This window comes from Mus caroli, unplaced genomic scaffold, assembly GCF_978045245.1.
Source record: "Mus caroli unplaced genomic scaffold, Mus_caroli_1 scaffold_2, whole genome shotgun sequence".
Lineage (NCBI taxonomy): Eukaryota > Metazoa > Chordata > Mammalia > Rodentia > Muridae > Mus > Mus caroli.
The window spans coordinates 131,518,416-131,538,500 of record NW_028227257.1 but is presented as its reverse complement, the minus strand read 5'-3'; the positions used below and the strand labels follow the sequence as shown (position 1 = coordinate 131,538,500).

Here is a 20,085-nt window from a genome sequence, read left to right as displayed (position 1 = left end):
AGAAACTGTGGTAGGTAAATGAATTCGAAAAAATTAAAGACCATTGGAAACTCATCTAGGCATTTAAAAAATTGAGTACAGCACAGTGGATAAAGGTGCTTGCTCTCAAGCCCAAAACATGAACTCAAGCCCTGGGACCCACATGGTGAAGAAGAGAACTAACTGCTGCAAGGTGTCCTCTGACCTCTGTGACTGATCACTAACACATGCATGCATACACATAAGCATAAATAAAACTGCAAATGCATGCATACAGATAAACATAAAAATTTAACTGAAAATAAATTTGCACATGTTAGTAAATATCGGTAAACAATTTTTTATTTTGAATAATTTAGCCTAGCTTTCTGTGATATGTGTGTGTGTGTGTGTGTGTGTGTGTGTGTGCACATATATATCCATGTTCTTTTTAATGTAGCTTTCTTAGCTATAAAATTAATTTTAATTAGTCTTAAACTTAACATAGTAGAAGGCGGTTGAGTATTCTGGAATCAGAATTATTCAATTCTAGCCATATTGTTTAAACTCACTACTCTCATATGCAAAATAAAATTAATTTGTAAGATTATCATAGTAAATGATAAAGTAGTTCCTTTTACATAAACTGCACTAGAATTTTTTACTGTCCCTTACTTCTTACTCAATTAAAATTATAAATTGAGAACTTAAAAAAGTATTTTGGCCTAACCAGTTTTTAAAACTAAGGCCAACAGACTAATCTTTGCATCTTTTGTTTCAATATTAACCTGAATTCTGTGCCTCGTCACACTTTTGAGGTCTCTGTCCACTATGAGGTTGGATAGATCTTTCTGTGCAGTAAGGTTTCCCTCCTAGTGGCAGGAAGTTCATTTAAAAATGAGGAGTTAGGCATGAGCTATACTGGGAACCAACTCTATAATGAGTCCTGGGCTCAAATAACGAGAAAGGTGTAACTGTAGTATGGTTTCATAAATGTAATAATAGAGTATGTTGTATGTTCCTTTCATGAAAGTGAACATAAAATAGAACTTTACCATGAAATGTGAAACTGTACTAGAAGCCTTCTGTGTTTTAGAGATGTGGATATATTCAGCTCACATGTGCTTTTCTGGTCAGTAAGACACATCTCTTTATGACATGCAGCAGGAACAAAGATGTCTTTTGTTCTGGTGCACATTGGCTCAGATATCCCTAATAAACTTGGTTTCTTTGAGACAATGTGCGGAGCTACAAAAACAAATACCTTTGTGCTGCCTGACTGAACAGACAGAAGTGTTGGCATGCAGACATGAAAATAAAACGCTTTGATATTCTTACTGTGCACACTAGTTTGAGGAGGAGGCCACAGAGAAATTATTTATAAATGACATTCATGAGTGTCATTAAAATTTAAAGGCAAAAGCTAATTTCTTTACTTATAAGTATTATTTTCTTATCCATGAAGCTTTTCCCAAACTCTGAATTTTTAAATAAAAGTAGCTTAGTAGTGAGGAGCATACAGATAAGGGATAGCTTGATTTAAAAAAAACAAAAAACAACAACAACAGCAAAATATTCTCCAAAGAATTTTGATGCATGTACATTTTCTTTGCTTTTTGTTTTTAGTGGGGGAGGGAGTGGCCAAAGCTCTGTATATCCCCAATGCCCGTGAGTACCCAGCCCCACCGGGTAGCCAAGCTCTATAGAGAAAGCCAACTTCACAGGTTTACAGTGAAAGCAGAACAAAAGAGGAGACAAGCCCACAAAATATTAGCCCCTGCTTCTTACAATAGCAAGGACCCATCTTGGGGTTTTGGTTTGGTTTGGTTTGGTTTGGTTTTTGACCTCTGGGGAACCTAATGCCTGCTACATAATAGTTACCTTTAACTAGGCTATGTACAATGTGGCCTTTCATTGGTTACCTTTAACTAGGCTATGTACAATGTGGCCTTTCATTCTAACAATCACAAAACATAGCTGTGAGATAGCTATTACTGGCCTTTTGCTCAGGGAAAATGAGGTAGAAAATATAAGTGTCTGGGAGTGGAGAGTTAGCTCATCCATTAAGAGCACTTGTTGTTCTTGAGGACTCAAGTTTAGTTCCCAGTACCCACGTGGTGGCTCACAACCATCTGTAACTTCAGTTCAAGGAACTCTGATGCCCGTTTCCGATATCCACAGGCCCCAAGTATACTCACTAAAGTAAAATAAACCTAAAACTCTTAAAGGAATATTTAAATGCTTTGGTCATAGTAGGAAATGAGGAGTTAAGATCCCAGTTCTAACCTATGGCCTCCAAAGCCCACCCCCTTCCCTGAGCACCTCTCTTACCTTTCTCCTGTGAGTTGTGAAGATGCAGCTTCTGGGAGCATAAAGCGTGGAGAGAGTGAGCCAGGATTTGTGGGCTAAATGATAGTGTATAATGAAAGCTATTTAAAGTCCAGGTTTTGTTCCCAAAATGTTATTTCCAAAACACTGACAAGTGTCAAAGCCAAGCTTTCATTTCCACTGATGCTTCAACATAATAAAGTCCCAGAATCGGCTTGTAGTTGAGCAAGGACATTATATTTGTTGGGGGTCGGGGAGGGGGCTCCTTTCCCCAGTGACACAATTGCCATACAGCAAGAAAGTAGAATAAAAAGCATGTTGAACAATTATAGGTCTGGGTAATGTGGTTTGGTCTTCGTACCTTCACTCAGGTGGAGCCCGAGAAGTTGAAGACTCTCACAGAAGGTTTAGAAGCCTACAGCCGCGTCCGGAAAAGGAGCAGAAAGTAAGCGCTTTGGTTTTCCATTCTCTCTTTCCGTCAGAGACTATGAAGTCTCAACGATTTGTTTTGTGCAGTAAATATTTTTTTTTGATATTTATTATCAGAAGACCATAACAGACAATGCTGTTACAGAAAGACGTTTTCCGTGTAATTCGTCTGTATGGCATGTGGGATTTGCCTCTTCTTCCATTCTTTCCTGTCTCCATCTTCACCTCTTTGTAGGATACTGGGCGGCGTGGGCTGGGTGGAACATGCAGTTACACACATGTATCAACACTAGCAGATTACCTACCCATCAAGCAAGGCGATGCTAATGACATTGGCTGCTCTTTCACCACAGCTGTGGACTGGAATATAAGTACTCTTAGAACTCTAACATGAAGTTGAGCATTGAACTATTATTATTCACGTCTTTCTGGATTGTTATTTGATGAATAAAATATACCAATATGAAGGTAATAATATTATAAAGCATTTTATGATGAGGTAGTTCATGAATTATTATTTCATGTTAAGGTAGAGAAACAAATGTAGTTCTGCATGTGTACACGGAAGGTAATTTTAAACCATGTCATTGGCATAGCTGTTTAGTTCCCCATTTTCAAACAACCAAGTATTATATAGCAGGGCTAGCAAGATGGTCCTTGCTACGGAGCCTGATGACTAGAGCTAGAAACCCTGGACCCACATAGTAGAAGAAGAAAACCGGCTCCTGCAAGTTATACTCTGATCTCTTAAGTATGCACCATGGTGCTGCTGATGAGCTGGGAACGTAAACACACACAACTAAATATTTCTTTCTAAAAAGAACTACACATTAATCTTTGTTCATTTGTAAGACAATCCTTGCACACACCTTAAGGCATAGGCTTTGTCTTTGCTGGTCTTGTTTTGAGACTTTATTGTATTTTTTATTTATTTTATTTTATGCAATGGGGGGGGGAGAACACAAGAGTGTCACAAGTTCATGAGTGATCTCCCACTTACCAGCCCCACTCACCATCCTCTTAAAAATGCCAGCTTCACTTACATGGTTGGTAGTAGATCCTAGAAGTTCTAGGGCCCTCAGCACTGAAGTGGCACTTTCCCTGAAAAGGTTAGGTGTAGGACAGGACCAGTAAAATTAACACAGGCGCAAACAGAATGGGATAGTGTGAGATACTGAAGTCACACATTTATAGTGAGTCAGTATTGAATCCGCAGTGGTGCCCCTGCTTTTGCTGTAAAAAACTCCAAATGCATCTGCCACGGAAGCACAGTAGGTACTTGGGTTATTTGCAAGATGTATTTGGTAACACACAAGTGATACTTACAAACACTCCTTTGAGATGAAGTGGATCTCTCCCCCCTGCACCAAATTTTCAGTTAGGCTGTTTCTGAAACGTAATTCATAACACAATTTTAAAATTGTTTCTTTAGTGCCAGTCTACTCTCTGTGGTGAGTTGATGTGGGACTATGTTAAGCAGTGTACTTAATCATAGGAAATCACAGAGTTTAGCATACAGATTGGAGCAAAAGGAGAAAACACAAAGCAGAAATAATAAGATGCAGCCTTATTTACTATGCTGCTGTCCAGCTACGCTGGCCGGCCTCCTGGACACCAGAGCAGTGTTTTGCATTTTACATGGCCATTGTTTCCTTTTGTGTCATTCTCCCAATCACAAAATAATCCGTAAGTACCAAACCCATTTGCAGAGGAGGACACTTAGACCCAAATATCATGACTAATTAGTTGAAAGTTACATAACTGGTAAATGATGTTGAACCAAGTCTCTTATTTATTCACTCACTTATATCCAATTTTATCTGTTCCTAATTTAGAAAAAAAATGTGCCACCTGTGATGTTACTGTCATTAGAGACAGATCCCAAAACACACAATTAAACTGTGAGACTAACAAGGAAATATATATATATATATATATATATATATATATATATATATCTCACAGAGAAGTGACAGTAACCTCAGCAAAGATGGTTCTAGAGCTGGGCATCCTAGCATGCACTTTTAGTCCCAGCACTCAGGAGGCAGAGGCAGGTGGATCTCTGTGAGTTGAAGATCAGGTTGGTCTGCATGGTGAGTTCCAGGACAGCCAGAGCTAGGTAGAGAGATTCTAACTCAGAAAAAGAACAAATGGTTCCTAGAGATGACACCAAAACCAAAACCTTACACAGTACCAAAATGGGGTGGGGTAGGACAGTACTTAGATAAGATCAGTATTGAATCTGGGAAAACGTCAGATAGAACACTCCAAGAAATAGAACCAAAAGTCTAAGCAGGAGCCAGCATATTCTCTTTATTTGAAGTGTCCAGAGCAGGAAGGTGGTCAGATTTTTCACCTTGATTTGAGTGTATAGAAGGAGGGATCTTAGGGAAGCAGTCTCAGTGGTAGAAGATGATCTAGAAGCTCATGCCAGGAGGTGAGGAACGGTAAGAACCCAAGCAGTAATGAGAATGGAAGAGAAGAAATGTGATCAGGAAATATTTAAGAGACAAAATAAAGAAACCATGCTGGTGATCAGAATAGGAAAGAAAGGAATCACAGACCTGGGCTTACACAGTGAGGACAGGGTAGAAACACTGTCTGACAGATATATGTTGCATCTGTGGGGTGGCTGACAGACAAGTCTGAAACTGGAAGAATGGTATTCGATATGTAGAAATGTTACTCTCCCACAGAGGTACTCTGACCAATTTGGAGATTAGTCTACTAAGGATTGAATGCTAGGAAAGTAAGACAGTTAACAAAATGAAAAGATGGAGCAAAATACTAGGGAAAAGTAGATGAACCAGGGAGAGGGGGAGGGCATTGTGGCCAGGCCAAGGCTGGTTCCCAGTTTTTTGGTAGCATACAAAGTGCTCATGGATTATGGAATAAAATGAAGTAGAGAAAGGAGACCAATTTCTATTCTTCGTGTGAAATTTTCTGTGAAAACCACAATAAAGGTGGGATCTTTTATTATTAGGGGGGTTGAGGGGGTCAGTTTTGGGTTTGGTTTGTTTATTGTTGTTTTAGGGGTGCACACATGCAGGCCTGCATTGTATGTACACCATGTGTATGCCTGGTTCCTGGTGCCTTGGAGGTAAGAAGTGGGAATCAGATCCACTAGAACTGGAGTTACACAGAGCTGCAAGCAACAGGAAATTCAAACCAGGTCCTCTGTAAGAGCAGCAGCTGAGCCATCTCACCAAAGCTATTATAGATGTAGTTACTTCTCGTACCTGTGAGGGAAAATACCTGACAAAGAATACCTACAAAAGCAACTCAGGGGAAAAGGTTTGTCTTGGCTTACAGTTCCAGAGGGACAGTCCATCCCAATAGGGATGCAGGCTGGTAAGGCTTGAGGGCAAGAACCTGAAGCCAGCTGGGGACATTGTATCTGCACTCAGGAAACAGAATCAGCAAGAAGTGGAACCAGGTTATAAAACCTCGAGGCCTGTCCCTCAGTAGTCTGCTTACTACAGCAAGGCTCCACTTCCTAAAGGTTAGACAACCTTCCCAAACTGCTGTACCAGCTTGGGACCAAGCGTTTAAATACATGAAATATCTTACATTCATGTAAAGCAACACCCCCCCCCCCCATCAAGAAAAATGACTGGGAGCCACTTGAGAAATCTAGTTCATGTCTCTGAACAATTGCCTATAATGTCTTGATTCCTTATGCTAATTTAACTATGCATGTCTCTATATAAAACCATTTGTGTTCTGATTAAAATATTTGACTAATTGGAAAAAAAATAAATATCTTACATTTAAACCACAACAATGACAAAGATTTAAGCATTGCTGTAGAGCATGAAGAGGAAAGGTTTGAGAAGGGAAAGTGTTCAGAGAGTTAAGATGCTGATTTTTGACTTGGATACAAATCTTATTTTTTTTGTGGCTTCACAGTTGTATACCTCTGGGTATGTTGCTTAATCTCTCTGACTCTAAATCTACATTTCTAAAGTGTGCATATTAATCTCTTCTTTAGTACTATACTTAGACAATATAGAGAGCCTTACATACAGAACTTGACATACATAGGTGAAAGTAAAAGAAATAAATTGTCCCATATTTTTGCCAGTTGAAACATGTTATAGTGTTCAGAATTTTATGTAGTCATTATAATCATTAATATCATAAATGAGTATCCTTAAATTGTCATATCTATTACATCCTAATCATAAGAATTAGTAACATTTTAATGCTTAATTCAGGTTAATCTTTTACTTAAAGAAGTGTCTCTACTAAAGATAATTCTAAAGCCTTCAGATGCATTATTATTATTATTATTATTATTTTCAACTACCATGCGTACAAACTCTTTTGGTTGCCTGATATAAAGCTGGAAAATGGTAGATGATCAAAATGAGCCACTTGAAAACTGAGAAAGGTCACCACACTTGAGCCATGGAATTTGTGAAAATCGAGTTGGTGACAATTTGGAAGCTTCATCCCTACTGGAGAGCTTTCACAGTGCTATACAGAAGATGCTATGTAAGCTACTAGGACAAAAATGTAATCAGCTCTCTTACCCATCTGTGAACACAGCAAGCTTCAGGATTGCTCACCCTGGCAGTACAAACCCACTAGCACAATAGTGGCATGGGTTTAGTTTATTATTAGATGTAAGGGTTGATCTATAAGACATAATTTGTCCCTGATACTACTAACTAGGTCAACAGCTATTGGCTGGCTAGGTCACAAGCCCTAACAGAGAAACTACTACCATTACTCTGCTAAATGGACATAGTAATAAACTGCCCCCAAGATCGTTTTTTTTTGTTTTTTGAGTTACAGTGTTTTCTTTTTTTTCTTAAATTTTTTATTATTTAAATGTATTTTATATACCAAGGATATTAATAATATTGAGTATTTTGAGAATCAAATAATACATAAAAATTTGTTCAACTTCTAAATGCATATCCTGTCATACCCTAAAAATATCATTAATGAATATTTAGTACTATCCATGAGTGAGAGTCCTATATGTAATGTTGAGTACAAAATTGTTTCAAAGCATACAAAATATCCTTTGGAGTGAAGCAGAGTAAAAGAGCATAAAATATTAAAAGTTAATCATTAAGAAATATATTCAAAAGTCCTTATATGATACCACCTGACATAGTGAAAGTTTTAAAAACACATTATATATATATATATATATATATATATATATATATATATATATATTGTCTAACAATCAGTTTACTTAAAAAAGATTATCAGTGTTTCTAGGAGAGAAATTATTTTATCAGTAAGTATATTTTAAATTTTTCAAAATAACAAAAATTCTTTGAAGTTAAACATTAAGAAAATGCTAATTTCAAGCACAGTAGAACATGATTTTAATATTTTCAACTGTTGATATTCAACAAACAGAATAGTTATTTTAAGATATATTTTGTTGTTATGTCTCCCTTTTCGTTTCTGATTTTATTAATTTGGATACTGTCTCTGTGCCCTCTGGCGAAGGAAGGGTCTATCTATCTTGTTGATTTTTCTCAAAGAGCCACCTCCTGGTTTGGTTGATTCTTTTGTATAGTTCTTTTTGTTTCTATTTAGTTTGAATCTTTCCTGCAGTCTACTCCTCTTGGGTGTATTTGCTTCTTTTTGTTCTAAAGCTTTCAGGTGTGCTGTTAAACAGCTAATGTATGCTCTCTTCAGTTTCTTTTTGGAGGCACTTAGAGCTATGAGTTTTCCTCCTACTACTGCTTTCATTGTTTCCCATAAGTTTTGGTATGATGTGTCTTCATTTTCATTAAATTCTAAAAAGCCTTTAATTTATTTCTTTATTTCTTCCTGGACCAAGTTATACTGAGTAGAGCATTATTCAGCTTCCATGTGTATGTGAACTTTCCATTGTTTTTGTTAGTATTTAAGACCAGCCTTAGTCCATGCTGATCTGATAGGGTGCGTGGGATTATTTCAATCTTCTTGTATCTGTTGAGGCCTGTTTTGTGATCAATTATATGGTCAATTTTGGAGAAGGTACCATGAGGAGCTGAGAAGAAGAGTATATTCTTTTGCTTTTGGGTGAAATGTTCTATAAGTAACTGTTAGGTCCATTTGGTTCATAACTTCTGTTAGTTTCACTGTGTCTCTGTTTAGTTTCTGTTTCCATTATCTGTCCATTGCTGAGAGTGGGGTATTGAATTCTCCCACTATTACTGTGTGGGGTGTGATATATGCTTTGAGCTTTAGTAAAGTTTCTTTTATGAATGTTGGTGCCCTTGCACTTGGAGCATAGATGTTAAGAATTGAGAGTTCATCTTGGTAGATTTTTCCTTTGACCAATATGAAGTATCCTTCCTTATCTTTTTTTTTTTGATAACTTTTAGTTGAGAGTAGATTTTATTCAATATTAGAAGGGCTCAAGCTTGTTTCTTGGGACCATTTGCTTGGAAAATTGTTTTCTAATCTTTTACTCTGAGTTATGTCTGCCTTTATCACTGAGGTATGTTTCCTATATGCAGCAAAATGCTGGGTCCTGTTTATGTATCCAGTCTGTTAGTCTATGTCTTTTTAGGGAGAATTGAGTCCATTAATGTTAAGAGATATTAAGGAAAAGTGATTGTTACATCCTGTTATTTTTGTTGTTAGAGGTGGAATTATGTTTCTGTGACTGTCTTCTTTTTGGGTTTGTTGAAAGATTACTTTCTTGCTTTTTCTAGGGTGTAGTTTCCCTCCTTGTGTTGGTATTTTCCATCTATTATCCTTTGTAGGGCTGGATTTATGGAAAGATATTGTGTAAATTTCATTTTGTCATGGAATATCTGATTTCTCCTTCTGTGGTAATTGAGAGTTTTGCTGGGTATAGTAGCCTGGGCTGGCATTTGTGTTCTCTTAGGGTCTGTATGAGATCTGCCCAGGATCTTCTAGCTTTCATAGTCTCTGGTAAAAAGTCTGGTGTAATTCTGATAGGTCTGCCTTTATATGTTACCTGACATTTTTCCCTTACTGCTTTTAATATTCTTATTTTGTTTAGTGCATTTGGTGTTTTCATTATTATGTGACAGGAGGAATTTCTTTTCTGGTCCAGTCTATTTGAAGTTCTGTAGGCTTCTTGTATGTTCATGGGCATCTATTTCTTTAGGTTAGGGTAGTTTTCTTCTATAAATTTGTTGAAGATATTTACTGGCCCTTTGAGTTGGGAATCTTTGCTCTCTTCTATACCTATTATCCTTAGGTTTGGTCTTCTCATTGTGTCCTGGATTTCCTGGATGTTTTGGCTTAGGTTTTTGCTTTTTGCTTTTTCTTTGACTGTTGTGTCAATGCTTTCTATGGTATCTTCTGCACCTGAGATTCTCTCTTCTATCTCTTGTATTCTGTTGGTGATGCTTGCATCTATGACTCCTGATCTCATTCATAGGTTTTCTAACTCCAGGGTTGTCTCACTTTGTGATTTCTTTATTGTTTCTATTTCCATTTTTAGATCTTGGATGGTTTTGTTCATTTCCTTTTCCTGTTTGACTGTGTTTTCTGGAATTGTTTAAGGAATTTTTGTGTTTCCTCTTTAAGGGCTTCCAGCTGTTTTCTTCTGTATTTCTTTAAGAGAGTTATTTATGTCCTTCTTAAAGTCCTCTATCACCATCATCAAAAGTGATTTTAGATCCAAGTCTTGCTTTTCCAGTGTAGTGGTGTAACCAGGACTTGTTATGGTGGGAGAATTGAAATCTGATGACACCAAGTAACCTTGGTTTCTGTTGGCTTATGCTCTTATGCCCACCATCTGCTTATCTCTAGTGCTACCTGTCCTCACTATATCTGACTGGAGACTGTCCTTTCTGTGATCCTGGTTATGTCAGAACTCCTCTGTCCCTAAGATCTTTATATTGATAAATTAAAACACCTTTCAACCCTCATTAGAGAAACTTTTTTGGGGTAGATAGTGATGAGTATAGAGTCCCACAACTGATCAACATGTAAAGAATGAGGGACTGTGAAGTGTCCAGTTCTAGATAAGACACTTGCATCACACATTACCCACTAAGGTGTGAGAATCATCTCGGAAGAGGGAGTGACAGAAAAAAATAAGGGCCAGAGGAAGTGGGCATCTGCAGAGAAACAGGCCAGTCAACATTCCAGCATGGACAGGAGAGGAACTCCTGAAATTCTGCCCCTAGATGAAGAGCTATTGGCAACAGATGGCTGTGGAAGATGTAGAGTCAGTCTTCTTCAGAGATGTGGCCCTGGAGAAGATACCCATGCTTTAGCCAATGTCTTATCCCCATATATGTACAGTATGTATGAAGTCAGAAGTGGACTCAGTGGACTTAGAAAAGGAGGGAGGAGGAGGAGGAGGAAGAGGAAGAGGGGGAGGAGGAGAAAAAGGAGGAGGAGGAGAAGGAGGAAGAAGAAGAAGGAGGAGGAAGAGAAGGAGAAAGAAGAAGAAGAAGAAGAAGAAGAAGAAGAAGAAGAAGAAGAAGAAGAAGAAGAAGAAGAAGAAGAAGAAGAAGAAGAAGAAGAAGAAGAAGAAGAAGAAGAGGAAGAGGAGGAGGAGGAGGAAGAGGAGGAGGAGGAGGAGGAAAAATGTGAATTGGGAGGGAAAAGTAGTAGGGGGAGGAGGAGAAATAGCAGGAGTTGTGGATTTTACCAAAATGAATCATATGCACATAAAACTCCCAAACATTAAAAAAGATTAAATTCAACTAAGCTTTTAAAAATTGTTTTGAGTTGTCACACTGCTTTATAGATTAGATTTTCAGAGCACATACTTCTTGATTTTCCATTTTTATCCAAATTTGTTGTGTTCTACCTGAAATTAGTCATAGTCTTACAAAGTGATACATAATCTCTCAGCTCACACTTACATCTAGTATCATCCACAGGTTTTGTCTGGCCTTTTTTCCTTTGTAGTTAGTGAAGATAAAGATAGTATGTGACAATACAGTCAAAGGAGAAGAGAATTGGCAGTTATCTCCATTGATAACTAGAAATGTGATCATATGAGTGTCTCTTGCTTAATCAATTAGGGTTTAGAGTGTCCATTAGTAAAAATGTTTATTATTAAATACCAGCAGGAAATAGAAAATACTAGCAAAGATGCCATGGGGGGGGGGACTCTCAAGACTAGAAAACCAAAATGTGACTGACTGTTCCCTTTATGAACTCATGAAGTTTTCTTTCTCTTCCTCTCTTGAGCTCACTTGTACTTGGCAGGAATACTGTGGAAACCATTCTGTAGATGTGACAGCTGGAAAAATGTCTTTACATCTTCATTCTCATGATATCCTCAAATAACTTCATGCTCCACATCTGTGTATTCTCCTTCCAAAAATAGTCATTTCTCCATCTAATACCTGTTTAAGTTCACTATAAATGCAGCACTGTGCTATTTAGTCTAAATTAACTATTTGTCTGGGACGGGGGCGGGGGGCGCATGCACGTGTGATGGCAAATGTGCAGTCGAAAGACAACTTGTGGGGTTGGTTCTCCTCTGTTCCCACATTTGTTTTGGGAATCAAACCCAGGTGATCAGGCTTTGATAACAAGTACTTTTACAAACTGAACCCTTTCGCTGGCCCATATTGCATGTATTTTTACAAATATTGTTTGTAATACTTGGGTGGACAATGAATTTCTAATGTTCTAACTTAGTATTCAACAAGTAATGTTATTAAATCATTTTTGTACTTTGGTCATGTTACTATGTTCTTCATAGAAAAAAATTATGGCTCATACCTTGGAAAGTTATATATAGTTAAATACATATTCTTTGAATTACATAATGATAAAGGACTTTACCTTTTCATGTAAAAAATTTATGAAGTACTATATACATACAGTTGCCATAATACCTACTTTATGAGATTGTTCTGAAGATTAAATGAGACAACACATAAAGATCTAACACAATTCTTGGCAAATATAAGCCTTTCAATAAATAGGAAGTACTTTTGCTCTTAAAATTCAATAGAGAGCTGGCAAGGCAGCTTGGCTTTGTAAAGATGCCTTCTGAGTTCAGCTCTGGGTTTCACATGGTTGGAGAGAACCAAGTCTCATAACTGGTCTTTTGATCTCAACACCATGGCGTGTACACAGTCACAATCAATCAATCAATAAATAAGTGTATGTATGAATGTGTATATATACATATATATACACATATATATATATATACATATATACATAAATGTATGGCTTATATAAATAAATAATATAAATATTTACTTATATATATTTAAAGAGATTCAAGGGAAGAGAGCAAGGTTCCCTGATGGATTTTTTTTTAATGAAATGTTTTATCTTTTTTTTCTTAGCTAAATAGAACTATTTAGGTGTAGTCTATTTTAATCCATAATATGTTATAATCAAAATACATTAAAAAAATGAAATATCCTTGACACTTAAATACATATGGGGCCTGAAATACAGAAATATTTCTGTAGTTATGAACACTGGCTGTTCTTCTAGAGGACTGAGGCTCAATTCCTAGCACCTACATGGAATCTAACAATCATCTATAAATCCAGTCCCAGGGCATCCAACACTCCTTTTAGCCTCTGTGGCTACCAGGCATGTTCATGCTGTACAAACATACTTGTAAAGAAGACACTCAAACAACATAAGTACAACTTTTTTAATTTTTGAAAAAATTAAATGCCTGTTTCTCAGTCAAAATGACAGATTAAAGATAAGCCTACTGAATGCCCTGCAGGAAGTGTGATGTTGTTGGGCAGTTTCCCTGTGGATGACTTTATCAGGATTCTCACCAAATAGCCAAACGTAGATGGTTCCAGAGACCTGGACTTGAGTTTCCTCTCAGCCACCCGGGATCACACTTAGCAAACTCCTCCCTGGACAAACAGCACAGTGACTCACTCTAAAAGATGCAGGGCTTCCTAACCCTGGAATGTGAAAATGCCATGCACTGGGGAGAAAGAATGAAAGATTTATATCAAGTGCCATGATGTCCAAAATAAAGATACAGGGACACTGATGTAGTGATGCATGCCTTCCATCCTAGCACAGAGGCACAGGATTGTGAGTTAGTTCCAGGTCGACATTGGCAAGACCCTATCTCAAAAAAGCAGTAGTGATGATGGTGATGGTGGTGGTGGTGGTGGTGATGGTGATGATGATATAGGAGCAGGAAGAGATGAATTGTGTATCATGACAGCTTTTTAATATGGATAAGTACATAAAGCAATTCTGTCCATGGTGTATCATATAAAACATGAGCTAGGGAGACATGGGGGAGTGAGTGTGACTGAGAATAGTGACCACATAGAAATACTAGATTTATCTTTTTGATTAAAAGAATACTTAATAAGAACATGTAATTTATTAACAACCCATTCTGGAGAGTGGGTATATTGGGATTACTTTGTTCCCTGAACTTCTCTGCATGGGGGGGGGGGGGGAGATCATTAAGAGCATGCTGGAGGGAATTGTTGGTAGTGTCCTTACAACTGGTTTAGGTTAGTAGGTAGGTTGATCTATCCTTCCAGTAGAACTGACTTAACTGCACATTTGTTTTAATATGATATAGGACCGTTTATATTCACTGTGGGCAAATCCGCTTAGCAAATATGTGGAGCCTTCATGGTGTGCCTAAACGTGTAATACTCAAAGATGAACAACTAAGTGTCTGTAAAGCACAGGGAAAACAAAATAGAGGAGTTATCAGGTCGTTTTTTTTTTTATAGAGGATAAAGCCTAGGGAACACTGTGGTAAGTGGAGAGACTTCACCCGAAGGCATTACACTGAAGTTAAAGTGCGTTTTCTCCCACAGCTGCAAATTTCCAACCTCCATGTAGTCACTGAGATAGATAGATAGGACTTAACTCTTAGGACGCCATGGTAACAGATAGCTCACTATAGGAGTTTGCTTCAGGGCTTTCCTGTCAGTTGTCCTGATGGGATGAATGCTAGCAGATTGCCTGCATATTTAGAAGATTGCGGAGTAAGATTTATATATGTACGTGAGAAATAAGGTAGGGTAGGCAAACAATGTAGAGCCACAGAGAACTGCCTGACTGTAGTAACAGGCACAACAGCTTCATCAATATCGTTTTTTTTTTTAATGGCACATATTGTACGTTACTCATGGAATGCTGATCGGAAAGCAATAGTCAAAAGCTTCTGAGACAGTCCTTGTGTGTCTGTTGAAAGGATCAAGTCATTTCAGTTTAAGGGGAACTGTGGCGAAACCAGCCTTCGAGCCTCAGGTGTAACAAGGTAACGAGCCGTTCTTACCCACGCACCAAAATGTAGCTTTCTCTTTGCTCAATTGTACTTAGCTGAGATGATCCAGAAAGGGTGGAGGGAGCTCCCTAGTGGCCAGAACTTGCAGTTCAGCCTCGGTGTCCTAGCCACAGCCTGTTTCCTGGTAGGAAGCACAGCTTTGGAGACCACCGAGCTCCTGGCCCAGTCCTCTTCATGAAAATGCAGAAGAAACACACAGTGGCGTGGGCTTCCTGTGTTAACCTTATCGGCCGTATTACGTTAATGGTTAGCGTTCCGTGCTGGGAAGCCCAGGATGATGCTTTACCGCCTGAACTTCCCAAATGGGAATCTAGATTGACTTTCTCTGATAGAATTGATATTTTTGTCTTCTGATTAGGGAATTAAATTGAGGCTTTTGTTTCTTTAATTTGTTAATTTGGCATGTTGTTTTCATTGCTTCCAGAAGTGGGAAACTAAATAACCATTTAGAAGCTGCTATTCACGAGGCCATGAGCGAACTGGACAAAATGTCTGGGACTGTAAGTCAATTTATTTTTTTCCATTATTCTAGTCTCTTTGAAAATAAATTGCATTAACACTTTTTTGTTGTTGTTGTTAAAATCTCTTGAACATTGTAAAGCAACTCTCATAGCAATACTAAACTGCCAGGCAAGCAAAAGACTGGCGGCAGAAAAGAATTTAAGGGAAGGGAGCCTGTATTAGCTATGGATTTTTTTTTCCCTGAGATAAGTAACTTTTGTTTTCTTAAAAAGGTTCATTAAGTGGCAGCAGCAATATGGTGAGGTCCCAACCCCAGCTTTCTGAGTTTGACTGTGAGTTGCAGTGACCATCACTGTAGCCAAAATATACACCAATGCAACCTCACTCCATCCATTAAAAAAACAAAAACAAAAAAACCAAGTGCGATAAAAAGTTTGGTCAATTTAGAGGGTATATTAACTTCTTATTTTCCTTCTGCTACCTTAAAATTAAGATGATTTGTGCATATTTCTGTCACTAGTAACTGTAAACCTTGTGATTAAGGAAGAGATGTGCTTTCTCTTCACACTTTTCTTGACCTATGCATCCATTAGTTTGAGATGAGAGGTATAAAGCTCTCTCTCCATCACATGCAGACTCAACACATAAATATAATGTCAGTAATCTCTTTAAAGTAAGCATTATTTCAGGCTGCATAGGAATGACAAGCCATTTACTTAGGCCATCTGAAACTTACAACCCATCCATTGGCTGCTTCATGATGGGTAACAGTTAGGGAGCCTCAAGATGGCACAGGTCATAGACATGTGTTCATCTAACCTATGATTGGATTTTACCAGGAAACCTAAGTTTCCTGGTAAACTTGTAGCCATCAACTACAGCATCCTCTAGAACCATATATATATGTGTGTGTGTGTGTGTGTGTGTGTATATATATATATATATATATATAGTCTCTGTCACTAAAGAGGATCAGGAATGAGAGCATCAATTCTAAAATTGAGAGTTGCCAATAAAAATGTGCCTGCTGCTGAGCCTGTTGAGACACCCAGCCATAGGCCATGGCTCACTTGATTCTGGTGCCTGCAGAGAAAGGTGTGACTCCACTTGGCCACTTCCAGACCTAGATCCCTTCTTTGTGGAGTGCCCACCGTTCCTTGAGACCTTGATGTGCTTGCCCCATCTTTGTATATCCTTTGCGTCCTGCTTGATAGTAACGAGAGAAGGCATGAAGAAATGTCAGCGTAGCTCCTATGAGCCCAGACGTCACCAACTCAAGTGGATTAAGAAATGCAGTAAATGATTTACCTTCCCAAGAAAAATGTGAAAATGGGTTGGCCTTCATTTCATGCCTCTCTACCTTGGGACATTTGGCCTTTGTGCCCCCAGGCATTGGTACCTAATGAGGCCATCTTGGAATGTATTCTTCAGACGTGCTTTCTCCTTCGCACTGAGCAGAGTTGAGCCATGTGGGAAGGGGCACTGGAGTTGCCTCAACTCTCTTGAGAACCAAAATCTAGAATTTCTCATGTTTACAGTGGTTTCAAAGGTATTAAAGCACTTACACACAAACCTGTTTACAGCTAGTATAACAGGTTTTCAGGCCATAGTTGATCCACAAACTACTAATTTGCTGTTGTGAATAAAGACTCTCTCCTCAATTACATAACTCCTCAGTTCCGAATTTGTGCTTGTTTTAAAAACATGTGTGGAAAATGGCAAAGAAACAGGCAGTCTAAGAAGTTCAGAGTTCAAAGTTTTAAATACTATTTGTAAAAAGAATTTTACCTTTGACTAAAGGCAAACAACGTTTGGTGTTGTCTAAACTTTATTTTAATTGGCACATTGTTGGTAATTGAATCTAGGGCTTCGTGCATATTTGGCAAGCACTTACAGTTAACCCAGCCTCCAACCCTTAAACATTATATTCTAAACACATAGTTAAACCAACTGATTGTTTTCCTAGTCCTGTGACATCATGTTAGTAGGTTAAAATCATCTGTGATAGAAGTATTTAGACCATGGGAATTGGTAAATACTACAGTGCATTTGTTTCCAAATACTAGCTGTTTAGCACACAGCTTTAACTCTACTCTGCCTTCTGGGTCTTACTTTATTCTCTGACATCAGTAGCCATGTTACAACTTGGAAGATCTGATTATTTGCCTCCTGCTCCTCAAAATGTATCTAGTACCATCCAACCCTTTCTCAATGTGACCCACGGGATTAAATGCCTCTAGTTCCTTTATTAGTATATACCATTGCATTCTATTAATTACTCTCCCCAGTTTACACAAACTCAGACCTGCCGGTGAATGACAGTGATGTTCTAACATCCCTGCTGATTCTGCTCATGAACAGACATCCTTGGACTGAGCTACATGTAGCTGCTCTGACCTTTGACACTTTGTAACAGTTATGAAACAAGGGGTGTTAGGAAAAGAACAAACGAATACTTGGTTTTAGCTGATTGAGGGAGCTCTGCTGGCTCAGACATGCTCCCCTGTTGAGTGGATTCTTCTGGGTGTGTCTTTTACTGTTTCCCATCCCTTTTTGAGGCAGTGTTCCCACAGACTCAGGTCTTCATGGTATTTTAAAGTGTCTCAGGATATAGTGATTGAAAGTGAATCAGACTGTTTTCTGCCCTATTTCTTTGTCAGAAGTCATATGGTGTTTGTGATTCCAATCTTGTTGTTGTTTTTCCCCCACCTTATTTCCAGGTTCACCAAATCCCACAGGGTGACAGACAAATGAGGCCCCCCAAACCCAAGAGGAGGAAGATCTCCAGATAACAGAGACTGTTCCACTGACACACAGTGTTTATCAGAGGAGCATGCACAGACACACCTGTATGTAGGTATTGATAGGGCCACCGTTAGATCAATCTGTAATCTATGGCAGATAGCTACCACCACCACAGGGCCCTAAAGGGAACAGCAATGGAGACAAGCATTGATCAGGAAGGAAAATGAATGTCAAAAGCAAAACAGAACAATCAAAATCCCTGTATGAACAAAGCGGTAAATGGTCAAGTGATCGCTGAGAACGTTTTCTATTGTACTAAAATTGTGATTATAAGAAATAGTCCAAATGTTTCTGGAGAATTTTCAGTGTTGTATATAGAAAATACAGAATTTCATGGTGATATTAGAAATGTAAATATTGTACAATATTGTCATGTACAAGCATACTTAATGCACACTTTATCTTTTATTGTACAAAGAAATAGTGTACAAAAATCTTTGGTTTCTATGGAGTACACCTACCAGAGACTACCAGTGTAAAGTGATAAATAAAAATACAACCTAAATGCTTTTCTATGATAATGTAAAAGATGCTGGTTTTGTATTTAATGGCAGAGGAAAGGCATGATGATGTAATACACACGTCATGGCATACACTGCACACCACTGAGTGTTCATTTATAATGTCTCTTTAAACGGCCCAGCAACACTAGACTGAGTTTTGGGTGTCTAGGAAGTCTCCAAATTTCTGAAGAGAGAAATGCTCGTGAGCCTAAATCAAGGATTCAGGACCTCAACCATTTATTGCATCGTTATTCTTTGACAGTTTTATACATTTCTATAATGAGTTTGAGCCACTTCCACTCCTCCACCGCTCCTTCATCTCCTTGCTCTTGCCAGTAAGTGTTCTCCTGCTTTGGTGTGTCCCTGGGCCTGCCCTGCAGAGCTTGATTAGAGCATGTGGGGGTGGCGGGGTTGTACTGATGGCACAAGGGCAACTTGTCTCTGGCTACACCAGGAGGAAAAACGAGGAGGCTACCAAGCAATCATTAGCTGCTAACAGTCCCTCAGGTGGAGTGGGGCCACGTGGGCCCCTCCACCATCCATTGGGAAGTAGTGATATGTTCAGTTCTCTGTGTGTGTTGTGCAGATAACCACAGCTGCAGTGATTTCATGGGTGAGATGGTCCTGACACATTCGGAGCACACCGCCCTAGCCTCTGGTCTTATCATCTCTCCACCCCCTTTCCTACCTTGGAAAGGTGATACGGCTCTCCCATTCAGGGCACTTTTAGAACAGAATAGGTTTTATAAAATTAAAAAAAAATTAGATGAACTATTTCAATCAATCATTTATTTAGTAAGTCTTTGATGGCTACCTGTGTGATCGTTTTCTGTCAATGATGCTCAGAATCAGAGATTTTGTTTGTTTGGGGTATTTTGCATACAACATCTGACAAAGTAAAACTTGGTAAAACTTCTCATTTCTACACGTGGAGACAGAAGCGATACTTTGAAACCATCTACAGACAGAAGGATGATGACAGTTCAGTTTTTCCTTTTCAGAGTGGAAACATAAATCAAACCACATTTTATATCGTTCGTCAGTACCAATTTACCCAGAAGTGTGAAAGTGGCTTGCAAAATTACGAGCAATGGTAATTTTTATTAGTATTATGTAACATATCAGATTTATTTTATTTAAAGAATTATTTATATCATTCACAGATTATTTTTATATATGCATATATATTAATGTGGCTGAAATATGTGAGTTGAGTCTTATTAAGCAAATTATTTATGTTGCATTAAATAAGAGAAATGTGAAATAAATATAGAAAATTACTCCATTACAAGTATGCAGACTTAAAACTGAGCGCATAAAGTACAGTGTAATGATCAATAACCAAGGACAGTATATTGTGCGTGATGGTGCCATAAGTAAAATTTCAGA

At 38.2% G+C, this 20,085-nt stretch overlaps 1 protein-coding gene across 13 annotated transcripts in view; it reads left to right on the top strand.

Moving 5' to 3' along the window:
- The window catches only part of Mbd5 (methyl-CpG binding domain protein 5), a 377,887-nt gene extending 358,092 nt beyond the window's left edge, over nucleotides 1–19,795 (top strand). For 11 of the 13 annotated variants that reach the window (XM_029474046.2, XM_085834925.1, XM_085834920.1 and 8 more), the window contains 3 exons: nucleotides 2,658–2,731; nucleotides 15,351–15,426; nucleotides 18,109–19,794. In XM_029474046.2, coding sequence (XP_029329906.1) covers nucleotides 2,658–2,731; nucleotides 15,351–15,426; nucleotides 18,109–18,180 — 222 coding nt within the window. In that variant the 3' untranslated portion in view covers nucleotides 18,181–19,794. Of the gene's footprint in view, nucleotides 1–2,657; nucleotides 2,732–15,350; nucleotides 15,427–18,108 lie in introns of all 13 variants that reach the window. The other 2 variants (XM_085834930.1, XM_029474049.2) reach the window with 2 other exon arrangements.
- Nucleotides 19,796–20,085: the final 290 nt, after the last annotated feature.